Below are 20,358 nucleotides of genomic sequence, written 5' to 3' on the forward strand. Positions count from 1 at the left end.
TTCAATCCTTATTGAAATCATCCATGTATAACCTAAGCCAGCACATATATAACAGTAACTGGAAGTAGGTGGTTGCCCTTAATTTCTAAGTATATTTTCTTTTCTGTGGTAACTGTGTGTGCTAATGTCTTTTCACAGTTCAGAAGAGGCAAGCACTATCTTTTAGCAGAAACCCTGGTGATGTAGTGATTAAGAGTTGGGCTCCTAAAGAAAAAGGTCAGCAGTTCAAATCCACCAGGTGCTCCTTGGAAACCCTAGGGGACAGTTCTACGCCGTCCTGTAGGGTCGCTGATGAGTCAGAATTGACTCAACAGCAACAGGTTTGGTTATCTTTCAGCAATAAAGCACCTGCATGTGTCAGCAGAAACATATATTTAATAAGGTACTATTTGGAAATAAATATTCAATAAGGTTAAATTCTCGAGCTCGAAAAGTTTTACCAGTGTGTGTTATCTGTACTTGTTAATGTTTTCTCCTTAAAAGCATGCCTCCACACCTGCTTTTTAAAGACCCCAAGACTCCCTCTGTCAGAGAGAACCTATTGACTGTCTAGTACAATATTCACATGGGAGTTCATGTTGTTGGCCTTTTTTTAACATGTACACCTTGACTCAAAGGAGTGAATTTGATAGCCTTTTTTGTTAAAAGACAGAAAGAAGAGTGGCGTAATTGAAAAAGCAAAAATGATTAAATACCATGAAGAGAGAGAAGGTGATTGAAATTGTTTGTCCCAGAGGAACCAAAGAAGATGAGTGTTAGGGCATAAGTAAAAGGACTTAGAAAAGTAGATACAAGAGGAAAAGATGTGAATGATTGAAAATAAAAGCATTTTAAGACAGAGAAGTAGGATGACTAAGGTCACTCTCAAAAGATAGCCTTTAATCTTCTCATAAAGCACAAAGTAGGGTCAGTTGCTAAATGGAATAGAGTGGGAGGGAGATGGGAACTTAAAAGGGAAAAAAGTTCTGGTACAGAAACATAACTTGGAAATCAGTGAGTTAGAGTAATGACACCCCAGTTGAGGTCAGTGTGGATTTTATAGAGACCAGTAGTATCCTAATGTTCTATAGCAGCTGGAGCCCTTGATGGCGCAGTGATTAAGAGCTACGGCATGCTACGACTGCTAACCAAAAGGTCGGCAGTTGGAACCTACCAGCCGCTCCTTGGAAATCCTGTGGGGCAGTTCTACTCTGTCCTGTGGGGTCGCTATGAGTCGGAATCAACTTGACAGCAACAGGTTTGGTTCTATAGCAGGGGTTGGCAAACTACAGCTTGAAGGCCACATTTAGCCCATGGCCAGTTTTTGTATAACTCATGAGCTAAGAATGTTTCTTATACTTTTAAAGGATTATTAAAACAAACAAAGAAGATTATGAGACAGAGACCGTATATAGCCTGCAAAGCCTAAGATATTTATTATCTGGTCTGTTATAGAAAAAAATTGCTGACCTTTATGCTGTAGCTCAGGACCAGATGACAGTGTGACTTGGAGGTGGGAGCTTACATGCTTGATATGGTCAAAGATCAAGGAATGATAAAGGAAGGAATACTAGTTAGAGGGGTATTGGTGGAGGTGAAGAGTTGGATACAGATTGAGTAGGGAGTTAAGTAAAGCCAGAAGAAAGCTAATGGACTGGATGAAAATGGAGGCTGCTCGTGGCTGGATATCATAATGAGAATGAAAAGCATGATCAGTCGATATGAAACAAAGATGACAGGTAAGTAAGTTGGAGGTAGAGAAAGGGGGAAGGGTTGGTTATCTTGGAGATAGAAGAGTCCTAGAAATTGCCAAGTATAACAATTTCAGGGAGTAGCTGAAATCTCCAGTGATGAGGTCAGGATGTTGAATTGAAGCATCAGTAGTATGGATGTTAAATTCTTGAAGATGATGACAGGAGATTGTGTAAGAAGAAATAATGTGAGTTAGGTTACCTGAGTTATTTAAGAAAGTAGAAGTGAGCCTGGACTGTGGGGTAGATGATGGCAGTGAGGTAAGAAGACTTAGACTAGTGTAAGTAGGTAAATTATTACAAATGAGGGGGAAAGCGATGGTGGCAGTTAAGTGGTCCTCAGTTCGCCCCGACAGCTGAGGGAAGGCTGTCCCTCCTCTTGGCTTGTTAAACTGTAGAAGGTAGATAAGAAGGCTGCAGAGAGTTTGGGAAGAGCAAAGCAGTGGGCTGGTTTCAAGTTATGAAATGAAGCCTTTAAAATAAAGTTAATTGATTTTTGCATGGATGTGTAAATGCTTTACTTATACAACTCTTCCTATAAAAATTTTTTATTTGGTATTAGTACTTTTATTATGTAAATTTTTTTAATAATGAAATTATTAAGGGGTTAATATTAAAAATATCTTTTTGCTTAACTGGGAACATAGACAAAAGTAACCTGGCTGGTAACCTTCATTTGAAATATTAAAACTGTCTGGACTGGACCACTAGGTAACTAGTATAAACAGATCACTCGGGTGTGATAGTGGTCTTTCCATGACAACATTAATGTAGAGTCTATGCATCCTTATTATTAGACATACCTATAGGAACTTTTTTTTTTTTATAGGAACTTAGTATTTTAGCCATTAAAAATCAAGAGCAGGGAATTTCCCTGGCATTTGAAAAGATGGAACAGGAGCTCTAGGTGGTTGCTTCACTATGTTTTTACACATTGATGGGTAAAAAGGTTTCTGAATATGGTGTAATTGGATAGCATTTTCTGAAGAAAAGACTCTTTTCTGTGCTAAGTATTAAAAATATGGGAAGCAGCCAAAAGGTAAACTGTTAAAAATTTTCACTGTGCTAGGTCTGAAGTTACTGGTTCTTCTTAGAATGTGTCTTTTTTTTTTTTTTTTTTGAGAATTAGACTTTTTCCTGATGATATGAAATCTTAAAATACCTAAAACTTCATTTTAAATGATATCTTTATTTAAGTGGTTTCAGTTTGGAATGTTTTTAGACTGAGTTAAACCTCTTTTGAGTCATAAGAAGACAATGCCTTAATTATGGAATTCATGTTAATTTGTGTGTGTGTGTGTGTTCTGTTTCTTTCCCCTCAGTTTCCAATACAAAGAGTTTAGCAAAAACACAGTCTTCCTCTTCCAAAGCGACCCGACGTTCAATGCAGCCTCCACAGAAAACTGAACCAGTATCACCAACACAGCAAGTCAAGAAATCAGGTCGGACTAAACCACCTGGACAGACTTCAGTCTCCAAGAAGGGCAGTTCTCTTAAAAATAACACATCAAAGAAAAAAGGCCAAAAGGTTAGTTGTATCTCCTACTCTCTGATTTGTTTTAGGCTTGTGTAGTGCCTTATTTGTAACATACAGTTTAGGAATTTAGTAAGAGTATAATGAGGCCCTTTAGAAATGTACTAAAGAGTATATGAGGCTCTTTATGGCCTCATATAGCCAGTGAGATTGGAATTTCTTTTTGAGTAAACTTAAAAAAATTTTAATAGTATTTGACTTACTCAAAACCACATTGGAAGTACTGCATGGGTATTTTTGTGTTCAGGTAGTTTATTTAAAACTCAGTATACTTTAAAAATCAATGTGAAGTGAATTTTACTGTATGTAAATTATACCTCAGTAAACCAGGGGAGGAATCAATAAGATAAATTTGGTAATGCCACAGTCAGATCCTGTCTCACTGATTCCTCCAAAGAAAACAACTCTGAAACCTGGAAATAGTACAAAAAGCAGCTACCTGAAGACACTGGCGAGTGAACAGAAGAAGACAGACTTTGGTAGGGGTACATATTCAGAGGAGGGGTGTTATATGAAGTGAGTTTCCATTTTTGTAGCTTTTGGCATACTTCGTATAGCATGCAACTCATCAGGGATGTTGGTGGAAAAATTAGAGTCTCTTTGGCTGGGGGAAACCAGAACACTGAACTCAGGAAAACTGTGGCCGCTGAGGAGAACGGGGGAATCTGATCTTAGAAGGGAGAGAGGCAAAGAGGGGATCCCCAAACTCTGTCTACCAACATTTCTGACAGACCCCTGATCCAAGCATGCATGGAGCACATACTGATTGGCTTAGCTAAAGACAAAAGGTCTTAACTGAGGCTGGAGGTATGCTCAAGATCAGAATTTGAAGTTCACGTTCAACCAAGATAATTACCTGCTAAAACAAAAGAAATAATGCTCATCAGAGAAAAATAACAGAATCCAGAATCTCTGCAAATTAGCATTCATAATGTCTGAGGTTGTTGTTGTTATGTGCCGTCGAGTCAGTTCCGACTCAGAGCGACCCTGTGTACACAATCCAAAATTACCTGACACATAAAGACAGTAAAAATGAAACACATTCTTGAGAGAAAATAAACTCAACTGAGATGGATTCTGAGATGATCCAGATGTGGGACCTTAGCAAATAAGGGTTTTAAAGTGGCTATTAAAACTGTCCTCAATGATTTGAAAAATATATATATAAGCAATACATCATTTTAGCAGAGAAACAGAAAGGATAAAAAGAAATGAAACAGAAGTTCAGGAACTGAAAAATGTAATATCTGAAGTAAAAAAGTTTATTAAACAGAATTAATTGAATGGAGATGACAGAAGAAAGAGTAAATGAACCTGATAGAAGAAATTACCCAATGTGAAGAACTGAAACAAACAAACAAAAAGATTTGACAAAAAAATCGGAAAAAAAAAATGAACAGAGGCTCAGAGATCTTTTAGCTAACACTAAAGGTCCAACTTATGTAACAGGAGTCCCAGAAGGAAAGGAAAAAAAAAGAATGGAGTAGAAAAAAATAATCAAAGAAATAATCTCTCAAAATTTCCCAGATCTTGATGACAGAAATACAGATACAAAATAATCAACAACAAACAGAATAAACATGAAGTCTAAACCGAGGCATATTGAGGTCAAACTGTCGAAAACCAGCACAAAGTGCAAATCTTGAAAACAGCAGTGTAAAAGTGAAAAAGTACATGCAGAGAAACTATGATATGATTAATGACTGACTTTTTCATCAAAAACCATGGACAGTAGAAGAGATGAAACATCATTAAAGTGCTGACAGAAAAAAAATTGTCAACCCCAATTCTATATCCAGCAACAATATTCTTCAAGAATGAAGGTGAACTAAAGACATTTTCAGGTAAGAGCATGCTAAGAGAATTTATCACTGGTAGATAAGCACTATAAGAAATGTTAAAAAGGAAGTTCATCAGGCCAAAGGGAAATTATATCAGATGGAAACCCAGATCCTCAGAAGGGAAAGAATAGCTTTGAAAATGGTAAATATCTGGGTAAATGTAAATGACTTTCATTTTTGCTTTTTTCCTTTTAATAATAATATGACTATTTAAAGCAATTCAAAAAGCCCAAGAGAAAAAAGGGCCACATAAACCAGAGACTCCATCAGCCTGAGACTGGAAGAACTAGATGGTGTCCGACTACCACCAATGACCGCCTTGACAGGGAACACAACAGAGTCCCTGATGGAGCAGGAGAAAAGTGGGGTGCAGAACTCAAATTCACTTAAAAAGGCCAGACTTTAATGGTCTGACTGAGACTGGAGGAACCCCAGAAGACATGGCCCCTGGACACTCTGTTAACCCAGAACTAAAATCATTCCCGAAGCCAACTCTTCAGACAAAGATTAGACTGGACTATAAAACATAAAATAATACTTGTGAAGAGTGTGCTTCTTAGTTCAAGTAGATACACGAGACTAAATGGGCAGCTCCTGTCTGGAGGTGGGATGAGAAGGCAGAAAGGAATAGGAGCTGGTTGAATGGCCACGGGAAATCCGGGGTGGAAAGGAGGAATGTGCTGTCACATTATAGGGATTGCAACTAGTGTCACATAACAATTAAAAAAATAAATAAAGCAATAATTACACCATAGCTTTTTGAAGTTTATAATGTACGTAGATATAATACAAAAAAACAGCTATAGTAAAAAGTCCTGGGGTGGGGGATATTGATCTGTATCATTGCAAGGTTTCAACGTTTTACATGAGGTAGTACGATATTAACTTTATGTGGACTGTTGAAAGATTAGGATGTACATTGTAATCCCCAGTGTATATTGTAAAAAAAAAAAAAAAAAAAAGCAAGGAAGCGTAGCTAAAAAAGCCAATAGGAAAATTAAAATGGAATTCTAAAGACAGGAAAGAAAGTCTAACAGGAACAAAACCCAGAGGAGACAGTAGAAAACAAATAATAAAATGGTAGACTCAGACCCAGATATATCAATTAAAAAAACCAAACCCATTGTCGCTGAGTCCATTCCGACTTGTAGCGACTCTATAGGACAGAGTAGAACTGTCCCATAGGGTTAACCAAGGAGCACCTGGTGGATTTGAACTGCCAGCCTCTTGATTAGCAGCCATAGCTCTTAACCACTACACCAGCAGGCTTTCCAGATATATCAGTAAGTACATTAAAAGTGTTGGACTAAACTCTCCTATTAAAAGGCAAAGGTTATCAAAATGGATAATAAAAGAAAATTCAAATTACGCTGTCTACAAGAGATACAGTCTAAGTTATAAAGGCACAGATAGATTGAAAATAAATAGATGAACCTGAATCTTCCCAGATCTGTTGTTGTTGGTGCTGTCGATTAGATTCCGACTCATAGGACAGAGCAGAACTGCCCCATAGAGTTTCCAAGGCTGTAAATCTTTATGGAAACAGACTGCCACATCTTTCTCTTGTGGAGGGGCTGGTGGGTTCCAACTGCTGACCTTTTGGTTAGCAGCCAAGTACTTAACCATTTTGCCACCAGGGCTCCTTTTCCAAACCTATTGAGGCTGAACTAAATTTCAGCAATATTATTTTAAATGCTTCTGAGTTCAGCCAGATGATATGAATGAATATCTATAATGTTTCTGTTTTGTTTCAGCTGATGTCGGCAGCATGGAGCAAAATGACAATACCACTTTTTGATTAAAAAATATTAATACTGGTATTTTTATTTTAAAAACATTCAGAATTTATAAAATAAAAATCAAAAGTTAATAAAATGAATACATTCCAAATATAAAGTAATAAGCATTTTTAAAAGCAGATTATTCTACTGTAAATTGTTAACAGAAAACATTTTTTGAATTAAAAGTAAACTACATAAAATTAAGGAAAGCTAATGATGAAAATTTTAAATGAAATAATACTTGATTTAAAATGGGTTTCAAAAATTAAAATGCGTTAAGAATATCATGGATACATATTTAATGCAGATTTCCCAGCTCCTGGAAAAGATCTTTGTGATTAGTTGGTATGATGGTGAAGAGATAACTCCAAATAGCTTCTTTTTATTCCTTTATTTTCAAATAACTTCAATGCTTATTTGACAACTTCGAAGAGATCTTTTTGAAAATTTATTGCTTTTCGGGGAGTAGAAGCTGTTTTTTTTTTATATATATTTTAGATAGCAAGCTGTATTTTTTGTTTCAATGGAAGCATTTCCATTCACTTTCATCCTCTTTAGCTTTATCATTTTATCAGGTAAAGGTGAAGATTCTCATACAGTTAGTATGTCCCTGTTTCAGTACTGCCATGTTCATAGTTATTTGGAAAGTCTTTGAACTAGAGTAAGAACTATTCTTGCAAAAGACTCTTTGCCCACTATCATTTTCTTCCTCAGGGATTATAGAAGTACATTTTCTAAGTAAATGTACCTTTGTTCAATTTGCATTGTTAATGCAGACATGCTATCTTGGTATGTCTCAAGTCAGAGGACTCAGATTTCAGATTTTTTAAATACTGAAAGAACAAGATTATATCAATCCAATAATTATAATTCAACACTTAAAAATAACACGATTTAGTGGAATACTGTGAAATGACATTCACTAGTTTAAACAAATAAAGAAAAATCAAACAACATTGAATGCTATCCTATTTTTTTCTCCTTTGTCCTGCCATTTAAATGTCCTCTGTTATCTTTTGTAGGCACAAGAGCCCCTTCTGTGATACTGCAGAGTTGCGTTTGAAGGTTGCTCCCAAAAAACCCCAAGAGTTGGTATAAAATAAACAAAAACATTAGTGATGCTTAACAGCTCCCAGGAGACATTTGGTTCTTGTATGCAATAGGCATAATATTGTATGGCCTTCAGTAAACCACTTGTAATTTTGTCAACATTCTTGTATGTAATAGGAGAAATGCAGGCTAGATAAAGACTGCTTTCTAAAGACAAGCTCCGTCCTCTGCCTTGTTGGTTTGTTTTGTCATTGGGTGTTTTGCTCTGGATTAGAGATTTACGAACTTTCTTTAGCAGTACAAAAAAAAAAAAACTTGTCTTACAGGGAACCTGAAAATGTAAAACAAGTTTTACAGAATTAACTATTTTGCTTAAGGTATGATTCCTTGGAGCAGGGGGCAGGGCTGGAAATCCCAGCCTCTTGCTCACTCCCTACTGACCTGGACAGCTCCAAAGGCCTCTGAGGAGAGAAGTTTGGAAAGGTCTGTAGTACCTACCACACACAGGGCTTGTCAACCCTGAGGACTCCTGGTAACTAATAACTTTATGAACCAGTGATGCAAATAATTTTCTGACTTCCTTATCTAGGATTTTTTTTAAGGGTAATATATACTTATGTTCTTTTTTTGTTTGTTTTGTTTTTGAACAGGAAAGCCTTCCTGCTGTGTGTTCTACATCTGCAGCTTGTGTCAATTTGGTGGCCGGTGACCGTGGCAATCCACCAAATGATAAGGATGGCATTCCTGGGACATCTAAAATAGTGATGTCTACAGGTAAATTCGTATTTTTAAAAGACTGAAATTACTAACCTTTTATTCTGTGTTATTTTCAGTGTCTTTGAGATCCTAGAAATAAAATAAGAGGGAAAAAAAGGAATAATAGTAAACATTTTTCTTAGCATTTTTTGTATTAAGGTATTTTGAAATTAAGAATTATTCAAATTGATATTTAAGGAACAACAGCCTGTTTAAATACACGAGTCATGAAAAGTCAGTATACTTGAAGGATTTTATCCATTTCAGTAAAATTTATTAAAAATTTTACATAATTGTCAAATCTATACTTGTTTTCCCTTTATCTCATTTCACAATTATTTTGTCTTTTTGTATTGCATGTGTTTTTAAAGCTACCTCAAACTCCTTTTGAATGCCTTTTAAAAGGATCCTTTTTTGACAGGCCCTTGCTGTCAAGGGGCATGGTGATTTTATAGTGTTCTCTATGTGAAGAGTATGAAACAACACAGACCGAGACAAATAAATCCCTTTTATTTATCATCCTTTGAACATTTTCCTGTGTTTTAAAGCACGCTCTATTGCTTCCTCTCCTAGGTCCATATCTCACTTCTGCTCTTCTGTTCCCTGGACATTTCCCCTCGAATTTTCTTTCCTGACTGAAAAATTATACTTTACTTTTTTTGAAATAAAAATCACTTAAAAGAAAAAAATGACTGCTATAACATCTTTTGTCAGTTTATTATTTGTGATTTTTAATCCATTAGCAGGATAATGCAAAGGAGATAAAATGTAGAAATCCTTGTTTAGCTTCACTTGTGTCCAGTAGAACTTTGTCCGTACTGTCAGCACTACTAGTTGTGTCTTGAATGGCTTTTAATAATGTACCCTTGTGTTGTTGCACTGTATGTTGATTTTCTTTTCTCAGTGAAGAAAAATTATTGAAACTTGACATTTGTGTGATTATAGGTGAATTGCTTCTATATCATATGCTTTCATTGTACTAGGGAAAGAGTTTATTTTTTTAAATTTCTTAAGTAAACCTCAGCATGTATAGAAGAAACATTTTTTCCCTTAAGATTAATGAAATAAAATTTTCTATGTCATTATAACTTATTGTGACATATACTTTAAATTATTTGGTTACTTTAGAAAATACAATTAAGGTGCCATATTGGTGATTTAAAATAAACTCACTCCAAAATTGAATGCACAAACATGACCAGTTTTGAAAGAAAATTGTCTTACTGTGTGTACAATTAAAAGATGAAAATACTGATTTATCTTTATACCCTTTTATATAATGTGGGACTATATGGAAATCTGTTTTGTGATGCTACTAAAGCTTGTATAATCAGTTTGGGAAAAATTCTAGAAAATTGGACAAGCATTTAGATTATTTCTTTGCGTGTTTAATATCTTTACCCAATTGTGAAAACATATATATATGTGTGTATATATATATATTTTTTTTTAGGAAGCAGAAATGATCATTGATAGTAACTATGATTTAGGTTCTCTTTGAGGGAAGTGGCTAGTAAAAAAAAAATTAGTAGGACATAGTAATTGATTATGTAATATTTTCACAGTTTCTTTTACCCAGTCTCATTGTTCGTTATATCTTTATACACATTTTCCCCCAAGTCTGTGTCTATGTAAATAAACATGGAAACTCCGGCCCTCACCTGGATCAAAAGAGAATCCAGCAACTGCCAGACCACTTTGGCCCTGGCCCCGTGAATGTTGTGCTCCGGCGGACCGTGCAGGCCTGTGTAGATTGTGCCCTTCAAACTAAGACTGTTTTTGGATTCCTTAAGCCAGATCATCGTGGAGGAGAAATCATAACTGGTATGCTCATCTAATCCTTTATTAAACTTCTTTACCATATTTGATTTTAAGTGTCGAGAAGGCAAAGACTCTTTAATATGTAGACTATTGTCTTAGTCATCTAGTGCTGCTATAACAGAAATACTACAAGTGGATGGCTTTAACAAAGAGAAATTTATTCTCTCACAGTCTAGTAGGTTACAAGTCCAAATTCAGGGCGTCAGCTCCAGAGGAAGCCTTTCTCTGTGTGTGGGCTCTGGTAGAAGGTCTTTGTTCTCAATCTTCCCCTGGTCGAGGAGCTTCTCAGGCACAGGGACCCTGGGTCCAAAGGATGTGCTCTGCTCCTGGTGCTGCTTTCTTGGTGGTATGAGGTCCCCAATTCTCTGCTTGCATCCCTTTCCTTTTATCTCATGAAAGATAAAAGGTGGTGCAGGCCACACCCCAGGGAAACTCCCTTTATATTGGATCAGAGAGGTGACCTGAGCGAGAGTGTCACATCCCACCCTAATCCTTTTAACCACAGGCACAGATTATGGTTTATAACACACAGGAAAATCACAAAATGGAGGGCAACCACACATGGCCTTAACCAAGTTGATACATATTTTGGGGGGACACAATTGAATCCAGCTATCTATTTTATAATATTTGTATTCTGTCAACTATTTATAATATTATAATGTTTATTATATTGATGTACTCTAATATTTATAATATAATTTTAACATAATATATGGACTTTTAACCCTGGTTTGGAAAGTGTAATTTTACTTTCAAAATAAATGATGCCATAGTAGTACTGTAAATTGAGGCAAAGGACATATAGATTTTCCTTTTACATGCTGTATTAAGCTCATTATAGACAAAGTACCTTGGCTGATAATATATTTTGATTTTTATAGAAAACAGACTGATCTATAAGAAGCTTTAAAAATGTGACTCAAGAAGCCATTAAAAGGGTACACCTGCCTTCCATGATTGTGTGAATAGATAGCATAACATTTATACCTATGAAATGTTTAGAATACAAAGAAGTGTTCTTACAGATCTTATAGATTATATGAAATGTTTGGAATACAAGGAAGTGTTCTTATAGATTATAGTTCTTATAGATCTGATAGTTCTGATGTAGTTTACTTTATGAATATTTTAAAATGACAAATGCATTTACCAGCACAGGCTATTGTGTTTGAATGAGAGAAACTTTTATAATTTAAGATTATTCCTTTATGAATTACAAAAAACACAAATTAGACTTTTAATACATCTCTAAACTTGATGGTTTTTTTGTTAGTGTTGTATATCTCATCTTCTTGAGTTTGACATCATCTTCCCGCCCTCCATAGCCTCCTTTGATGGGGAAAATCATTCTGTCCAGCTTCCTCCAGTGAACAGTGCATCTTTTGCTCTTCGCTTCCTTGAAACCTTCTGTCAGAGCCTGCAGTGTGATAACCTTTTGAGTAGCCAGCCTTTTAGCTCTTACAGGAGTAATACTCATAGCCTGGTGGAACATGATAATGATAAATCAGGTGAGAGAAAATGTAAAATTTTATACTATACTTCTGTCTTATATTACATTTTATAATTAACTTGAGGATCTTGTTTAATTCAGAGTTCTTATGTCCTCCTCACAGTAAGCATTTTAGCCACAATGAACTAATTAGAAGTTTGTAATGTAGTTTTTGTTCACTCAGAAAGTAATTTCTTGTTGTATTCATAATGAACTTGAGAATCAAAACCGCTAGGTTATGTTTGGTTTCTTTGTGACTACATCACAGAGCTATGTATTTTCAATTAGATTGAAGTATGGCTTTAAAGTTATTGACCTTTATAATCCTAAGAAGTTAGAGCATTTTGAGCCTAATGGCTATAATGATAAAAGATTTTCGTTGCAGTCATTGAGAGAGGTGACAGATGAGTGATCTGCTCGTATTTAACATTTGAGCTATTTCGTGTCTCTTCCATAAGAACCCCAAGCTGATGTCTAAATAAGAGGGTGGGTGTAGTGTAGTCCTGCAGAACAAAAGGCTGCTTTCTTGCTTCTGGTCCCTGAAATAGGAAAGCTTTTTGGGTGTTTTTGCAAGTGTTCTTTGAGAGAGGTTTATTCCAGTTCCATCTGATTCCTGAACGTTAAACATAGTCTGCTGATCATGGCAGGGATTGTATGTGGGTCTTCTAAGAGTAGCTGACATTCTCCTCAAGTGTCACAGGCTCATGGTTGCTTGGCCAAGTGCTGCTGATTCTGGGAGTCTATAGTACTGTCATTCCCAAGAAAGGTGATCCAACTGAATGTGGAAAATATAGAACAATATCATTAATACCACACGCAAAGCAAAATTTTGCTGAAGATCATTCAAAAACGGCTGCAGCAGTGTATCGACAGAGAGCTGCCAGAAATTCAGGCTGGTTTCAGAAGAGGACGTGGAACCAGGGATATCATTGCTGATGTCAGATGGATCCTGGCTGAAAGCAGAGAACACCAGAAGGATGTTTACCTGTGTTTTAGTGACTATGCAGAGGCATTCGACTGTGTGGATCATAACAAACTATGGAGAACACTGCAACGAACGGGAATTCCAGAACACTTAATTGTGCTCATGAGGAACTTTTACATAGATCAAGAGGCAGTTGTTCGGACAGAACAAGGGGATAATGATTGATTTAAAGTCAGGAAAGGTGTGCGCCAGGGTTGTATTTTTTCACCATACCTATTTAATCTGTATGCTGAGCAAATAATCCTAGAAGCTGGACTATATGAAGAAGGACGGGGCATCAGGATTGGAGGAAGACTCATTAACAACCTGCGTTATGCAGATGACACAACCTTGCTTGCTGAAAGTGAAGAGGACTTGAAGCACTTACTAATGAAGATCAAAGCCCACAGCCTTCAGTATGGATTGCACCTCAACATAAAGAAAACAAAACTCCTCACAACTGGACCAATGAGCAACATCATGATAAACAGAGAGAAGATTGAAGTTGTCAAGGATTTCATTTTACTTGGATCCACAATCAAAAGCCATGGAAGCGGCAGTCGGGAAATCAAAAGACGCATTGCATTGGGTAAATCTGCTGCAAAGGACCTCTTTAAAGTATTGAAGAGCAAAGATGTCACCTTGAAGACTAAGGTGCGCCTGACCCAAGCCATGGTATTTTCAATCGCATCATATGCATGGGAAAGCTGGACAATGAATAAGGAAGACCGAAGAAGAATTGACACCTTTGAATTGCAGTGTCGGCGAAGAATATTGAATATGCCATGGACTGCCAAAAGAACAAACAAATCTGCCTTAGAAGAAGTACAACCAGAATGCTCCTTAGAAGCAAGGATGGCAAGACTTTATCTTACATACTTTGGACATGTTGTCAGGAGGGATCAGTCCCTGGAGAAGGACATCATGCTTGGCAGAGCATAGTGTCAGCGGAAAAGAGGAATACCCTCAATGAGGTGGATTGACACAGTGGCAGCAACAATGAGCTCAAGCATAACAACGATTGTAAGGATGGCGGAGGACCAGGCAGTGTTTTGTTCTGTTGTGCATAGGGTCGCTATGAGTCGGAACCAACTCGACAGCACCTGACAACAACATAGTACTATCACAGACTATCTGTTTAAGACCAGGGATTTAATTCTCATTTCACTCAAGTGTAAAGCTTTGGCATCATCTTCAGTTACTCCTTTTTCTCTGGACCTCCCTGTCACCCACACCTTTCCCCATGAATCCTCTCTGCCCTACTTAACTGAGGTCTCTTATCCATTCCCTCGTCTGCATTCCCTTGCGACTACCGTTTCGGAACCTTATTAACTGCTTCTCTGGTTTAGTACAACAATTTTCTACGTTGAACCCTCTTTCCAGTTAATTTCTCCCCTGTAGTGTAGCTGCCCAGTGAGTCCTTTTGAAAAAGAAAGGTGTGCTGCCATGACATCCTTGCCAAAGTACACATGAAGAGGCTAAACTAACCAACCCACTGCCGTCAAGTCGGTTCCGACTCAAAGTGGCCTTATAGGACAGAGTAGAATTGTCCCGTAGGGTTTTCAAGACTGTAGTCTTTATGGAAGCAGGTTGCCACATCTTTCTCCTGAGGAGCAGCTGGTGGGTTCAAATCACCAACCTTTTGGTTGGCAGCCGAGTGCTTAATCACTGCACCAGCAGGGCTGCTCATGAAGAGGCTGTGAGATGAGCACAATTGGAGTTTGTCAGACCTAGTCTGTGCTGAAAGGGCATGAGGTATGATACACGTAAATTTTAATCCAAGTTGTTTTATTAACTAGTTTTGTGTCCATGGACAAAGTACCGAACCTCACTGAGTCTCAATTTCCTTATCTGTAAAGTGGGGCTTAACAAATATCTCTTGAGTTGTGAGATTGAGAGAAAGTATATGTAGACTCTTGGCCTACATTATGCCAGCCATGAAATAGGAGCAATAAAAGGTAGCTGCTGATGATTGTTTTTGATAGATGCCTAGAGATAGGACTATTTACACAGCGTCATATAAAGTCATATAAAGACAAGCCCCAAGAATGGAGCTTTTTTGACTGGACTGCAAGACAGGTTGAATAGTGACAGTTTTCTGGGGATAAGGCTTTTCAGGAGCACCAAACCTGTTGTGCCCTGTCCAGTGGCTACTAGGCTGCTGGTTTTCCTAGCTGTTATAGTTGTGAAGCTGTTGGGGCTCAAGGGCTGCTGTGAAACTGGGGAGAGGGAGATGATATTAGGGCAAGTTAAAATGCCATAAGGTTCACTGTTCTTACCAAGATTTGGCCATTTTTCTTGAATAAACACTCTTTGGATTGTTGTAGGCCCTTAGTTAATTTCCAGAGTTTTAAAAAAGCTTCTTTTGACATTTTTTGCTGCTTTTACGGAGGAGTGGATTTTTGGAGGTTCTTAATATGCTATTCTAGAAGTGCCCCTCTTTTTTTTTTTATTTTGATTGAGCTTCAAGTGAACGTTTACAAATCAATTCAGTCTGTCACATATAAGTTTATATACACCTTACTCCATACTCCCACTTGCTCTCCCCCTAATGAGTCAGCCCTTCCAGTCTCTCCTTTCGTGACAATTTTGCCAGCTTCCAACCCTCTCTACCCTCCCATCCCCCCTTCAGACAGGAGATGCCAACACAGTCTCAAGTGTCCACCTGATACAAATAGCTCACTCTTCATCAGCATCTCTCTCCTACCTACTGTCCAGTCCCTTCCATGTCTGATGAGTTGTCTTCGGGAATGGTTCCTGTCCTGGGCCAACAGAAGGTTTGGGGACCATGACCGCCTTTTAAAATATTTTATAAGTTATCTGGCTTTTTCTAGTTAGCACTGCAGGAACATTTTCCTGACTTAGCTTACTACACTACTCAGAAGCAAAGGTCAGGAATCAATTGTATATTTTATATTTATATCAGCTCCAGACAGTAGACCATCTACCAACTTTATAAGCTTTTCATAACGAAAACATTAGTATATAATAAGTAAAAGATAAGACTTTCTGATCTTGGTAAGATTCTGAGGTAAACCACTAGAGAAAACTGTACTTTAGTACTAAAAATAAAAAACCAAACCCGTTGCCGTCGAGTCCATTCTAACTCATAGCAACCCTATAGGACAGAGTAGAACTCCCATAGGGTTTCCAAGGAGTGCCTGGTGGATTCGAACTGCTGACCATTTGGTTAGCAGCTGTAGCTCTTATCCACCACGCCACCAGGGTTTCCACTTTAGTACTAGAATTGTCCACATCATTAAATGGATTATGAAAAAGCGAATTATTTCTTTTCCTTAGAATTTAAAAATAAGCCTTAATTGTAGAAATATTTGTCATGCACTGTAATGCCTGTTGATTTTGTAGTCCATGGTTAAAAATAAAACTCAAGTGGTTAGAACTGTCCTGGACTCAGTCATACAATATTAGTAACTAGATTGCTAAAAGCTAGTCATAAGATGGTTTTGAGGGGTCTGCCTGGCCCCCAGCCAAACTTTTGAACTAGATGAAATTTGACTTTGGTACTTTCTCATTGTAATTTTTCTTCCCTCTTGAGGCCTGTTAGGCTTTTTTGATTTCTCTTTTACTTTATCTTTTTAGCTGGAGGTTAAACCAAGATATTGGTTGGTACTTAGGGTGTAGTTGATAACTTGAGGTGTCTACTTTTAGGATCATGTTTGAAAGAATGGCTCTGTAGGTAGAAATATATTTGCTTGAATGATAAGTAAGCAATAGAGTTGTTTTAAGGGTAGCCTTAGGCCAGGATTGTAGTCCATAGAGTAGGGTGTCCATTGTACCATATCTTCTCCTTCTGTTAACTCTTCTCTTGCTCATCGTGCAATTTTCCCATGCTTTTTTAGACATAATGTGTTGCCTCACTGCCTCCTAATGTATTTAGAGAAATTTGATGACCCCAGAGCAACGAAGTCTAGACATACTCCTTCTGAAAATGCTTCTAAATCTTGAATATGATGTTGCTGAAATATTTAATAGGATGAAATAAAGACATGTAATTCACAAAAGGATGGCGAGAATGGTTGTACAACTTGAAGAATATAATCAGTTACTGAACTGTACATGTAGAAATTGTTGAGATAGTGTGTGTTTTGTTATGTGTATTCTCACCATAATAAAACTTTTAAAAAAGCATGTTATTTTTGAACAATTGAATAATGGGCAAATTGTTAATGAAGTTATAGTAGATAAGTGGTTTAGAGACAATGTTTTATGCTGATGAAATGAAAATACTGAAGTGTGTTAATTAGTTATGACAGGCACCTTTATTTTTTGAAAATAGATAAAGAAGACTTATCAGGAAAGAAAAGCACCAAACGATCTTCTCAGCAACCTCTACCTTATGCTGCTCCTCTCTCTCCTAAGTTCCCCAAAACAAAGGCGCTTGCCTCTAAAGGTAAATAGCATTTGCATGTCCCAGTGATTGGGAAGGGCAGTCCCTCTACCACCACCTTCCTATGCTCTGGGGATGATGGTGGTGCGGGTAGGGAGGTGTATTTCCCCAAATCAGTTTGGCAGTTAGGCCATCTTGGCAACTTTGTTGAGTACTTTATTTCCTTCAGAATGCACAGCTGTCATTTCTCCTTAGACAGAAAAATAATTACAATAACATTTTCCGTTCAGCTTTACGATGCTAAAAGCTTATAGAAAGAGGAATAGAAAAACCTAGCACCTTTCTCTAGTGAAAGTTTAACTGTGGAAATAGTAAGCAGATGTCAGAAGTCAACTGTGCGATCATATTATAACAAATAGTAATTGTAAAGAACTGGATTCCTAAAAATGAATGCTTTAGTCAGGTGTTCACAGCCTTGGTGGCAAGACGGGCAAGGAATAGGTGCCATGAGAAATACAGGTGAGGTCATAGAATCATTTTGGACTTCTGGACAGTGCCCATTACCAGAAATGCCAAGGAGGGAATAACCATGCACTTTGTGTTAGAGGTTCTTGATTCAGTATAATGTGAGTTAAGTGAACTGTTGTGGGGAACTAGGACATTTTTGACCTTTTAATAGTGTTTGAGCTGTAAGTCTATTGAAGGTAGCCACGATTTTTTTTTCCCTGTAGAAGAATGGTTGACCCCTGAGGAAATTGGCAAGCCCAAAGAAGAAAAACTTCCTGAAGAGTCCAAGAACTCCTCACTAAACTCAGCACACTGTCTGAATCCTATCTGTAGAAACCTTATAAACATTCGTACCTCGAACTCCCGGAATTTTATTCAGCCTTTGCCAGGCACTTCAAGCTCTGCACTAGTTGGAAACAATTTTTTTGCCAAGATCAGTCACCATGAAGTTAACAGGATGCAGATGCAGAGGAAAAATGAAGGTATATTCAAAAATAGTGATTCTCAACCATTGTTGTCGTCTTTCCCCTTGAGGTTTCCATCCTAAGAGCATTTCCTGAGAGTGTATCACATTGGAGAAAGTGCCAAAATTGGGGAGGCAGAGTTCTCCCATTCACCTTGCTGTCAGGGCCAAGAGATTACGGATGTTCCAATCCTCATGGCATCCACAAAACTATCTCTGGGCATCTGGATCACCAACCAAGTCTCTGTAGAGACTTCTCAGATCAGTGGTTCTTGATCAGTTGTAACTTATCGTTTACTTGGGTACTGCCTGGACTCACAAATCTCCCATGAGTCTGAAGCCTGGAAGACACACCCCTTCTCCTCCTTTCTGGTATACTCTCTGTCTTGTTTCTCTTGAGACCTTTCCTGACTCCAGCCTGTATGTGGCTCTCAGATCCCAGCTCTGGCTCCCTGTTGCTGCAGCCACTATTTCCCATTCCCCATCCTCAGTCATTCCCTCAGACTCACCAGGAAGATGTGGCATGTGTAAACAGGGCAGCACCCTGTTGCCATTTGTCAGGCGCCAGAATAGTCTTCTACATGCATAGATGGCTACCATCTCATGTCTTTTTAAGGATTAGCATGCGGGGAAGTGATTGTGGGAATAAATGTTTTGTCCTTTATCTCTAGATAGGCATCTAGGCAAAGTCGAAGACTGAAGGAAGTGGGAACCAAGTGACTCCCTTGCCTTTCATCATGAATATTATCTACAGGCACTCATACCCCACATACGTTGTGACAAATGCGATGTTATCACCCTCCGTCCCCTGCTCCCTATGGAGATTATTTCTGCTTTTAGAATGACATTGTTTGCACAGATTCAGAAGATAGATGTTTATTCCATAAAGGGGTAGAGTACCCTGAATTTTAAATATTTTCACAAAGAATGAGCTATTGAAGTCAGACCTTCTCAGTAAAAGGCTCTAGAAGGTGACCACTAATGACGAAGAAATCATTCCAAATCTGTGCCTAACACCACCATGCTAAAGTAGCCTGTATTTGGGCTTGAAAATGTTAACTTCTATGCTTTCTAGGAGCAGAAAGGCTAATAGTAATGATATTTCATCATCACCACCACCACCACCATCATCTTACAGTATCTACCAGACACATAATATTTTATATAGCCTCATACATTAAATCTTCACAACAGTTCCTTGAGGTTTAGGTGCTGGTAAACATTTTTGGTGAGAAATCTGAGAAGTAACTTGGTCAAGGTCCTCTAGCTAAAAAGTGGGTGGGCCAGTCCTTGAACCTAGGCGGTCTGGCTCCAGAGCCATATTCTTAACCATCTCCAGAGAATAGGTAAGCATTTCACTTGGAAACTGTTTCAAGATGTTATTAGTATTGTTTTCGTCAAGATACTGGAGTTGTGACTTAAAGCTGAGCCCTCTCATGTTAGCCAGTGATGCTCACGCCACTGCCACACAACCTCCTGCCCCGCCTCATAATTTTAATGGTATTTTGGGGGGTAAAATCACTTTCACTTTATTTCAGAAATACTTAATTGATATCCTAGTGTATCTAAGGAAAAGCCATTCAGGAGAAAAACATGACTAGACTTTATTTTTCACATTATAGATTTGTTTCGTGTAATTATTTGAATAACAGCAATGTCATGTTTGAAACCTTCTCTGATTGTTTTGAACTGTGGGCCCAAATAAATTATTTTTCCATAATAGACTAAAAATAGAAATTCATGTAGTTAACTTTATTTTTAATATAAAATTACAACTTTACACCAGAAATCATATCTTTACGTCAGAACTTTGAACCAGTTCTTCCTGGTTCAGTTATGGCTGAGGAAGCAAAACAGGGATAGACCCGAATTTTTTTTAAATTTGGGTAAAGCGGAACAGGAAAAATTATGAGTCGAAGCCCTGCTAGAAGCCTTATCTCCCCCTTAGAAAACAAGGGCAGCATACACGTTGCATAGCAGCCGAATCTCTTGCTCCCCGGATTTTAAGCAGAGTCGGAAACAGCAGTGCCTCGCTCAAAGATGGTGGCCAACTGGCCACTTTGAATGTGTG

General features: G+C 37.7%; 1 protein-coding gene across 9 annotated transcripts in view; it reads left to right on the plus strand.

Annotated features, from left to right (window-relative positions):
- Window positions 1-20,358, plus strand: part of SCML2 (Scm polycomb group protein like 2) — a 106,247-nt gene that overhangs the window by 82,562 nt on the left and 3,327 nt on the right. For 8 of the 9 annotated variants that reach the window (XM_049871932.1, XM_049871936.1, XM_049871933.1 and 5 more), the window contains 6 exons: window positions 3,053-3,258; window positions 8,587-8,710; window positions 10,313-10,516; window positions 11,842-12,024; window positions 17,267-17,380; window positions 18,049-18,306. In XM_049871932.1, the coding sequence (XP_049727889.1) occupies window positions 3,053-3,258; window positions 8,587-8,710; window positions 10,313-10,516; window positions 11,842-12,024; window positions 17,267-17,380; window positions 18,049-18,306 (1,089 nt within the window). The remainder of the gene's footprint in view (window positions 1-3,052; window positions 3,259-8,586; window positions 8,711-10,312; window positions 10,517-11,841; window positions 12,025-17,266; window positions 17,381-18,048; window positions 18,307-20,358) is intronic. The other variant, XM_049871939.1, reaches the window with a different exon arrangement.

Source organism: Elephas maximus, chromosome X (genome assembly GCF_024166365.1).
Source record: "Elephas maximus indicus isolate mEleMax1 chromosome X, mEleMax1 primary haplotype, whole genome shotgun sequence".
Lineage (NCBI taxonomy): Eukaryota > Metazoa > Chordata > Mammalia > Proboscidea > Elephantidae > Elephas > Elephas maximus.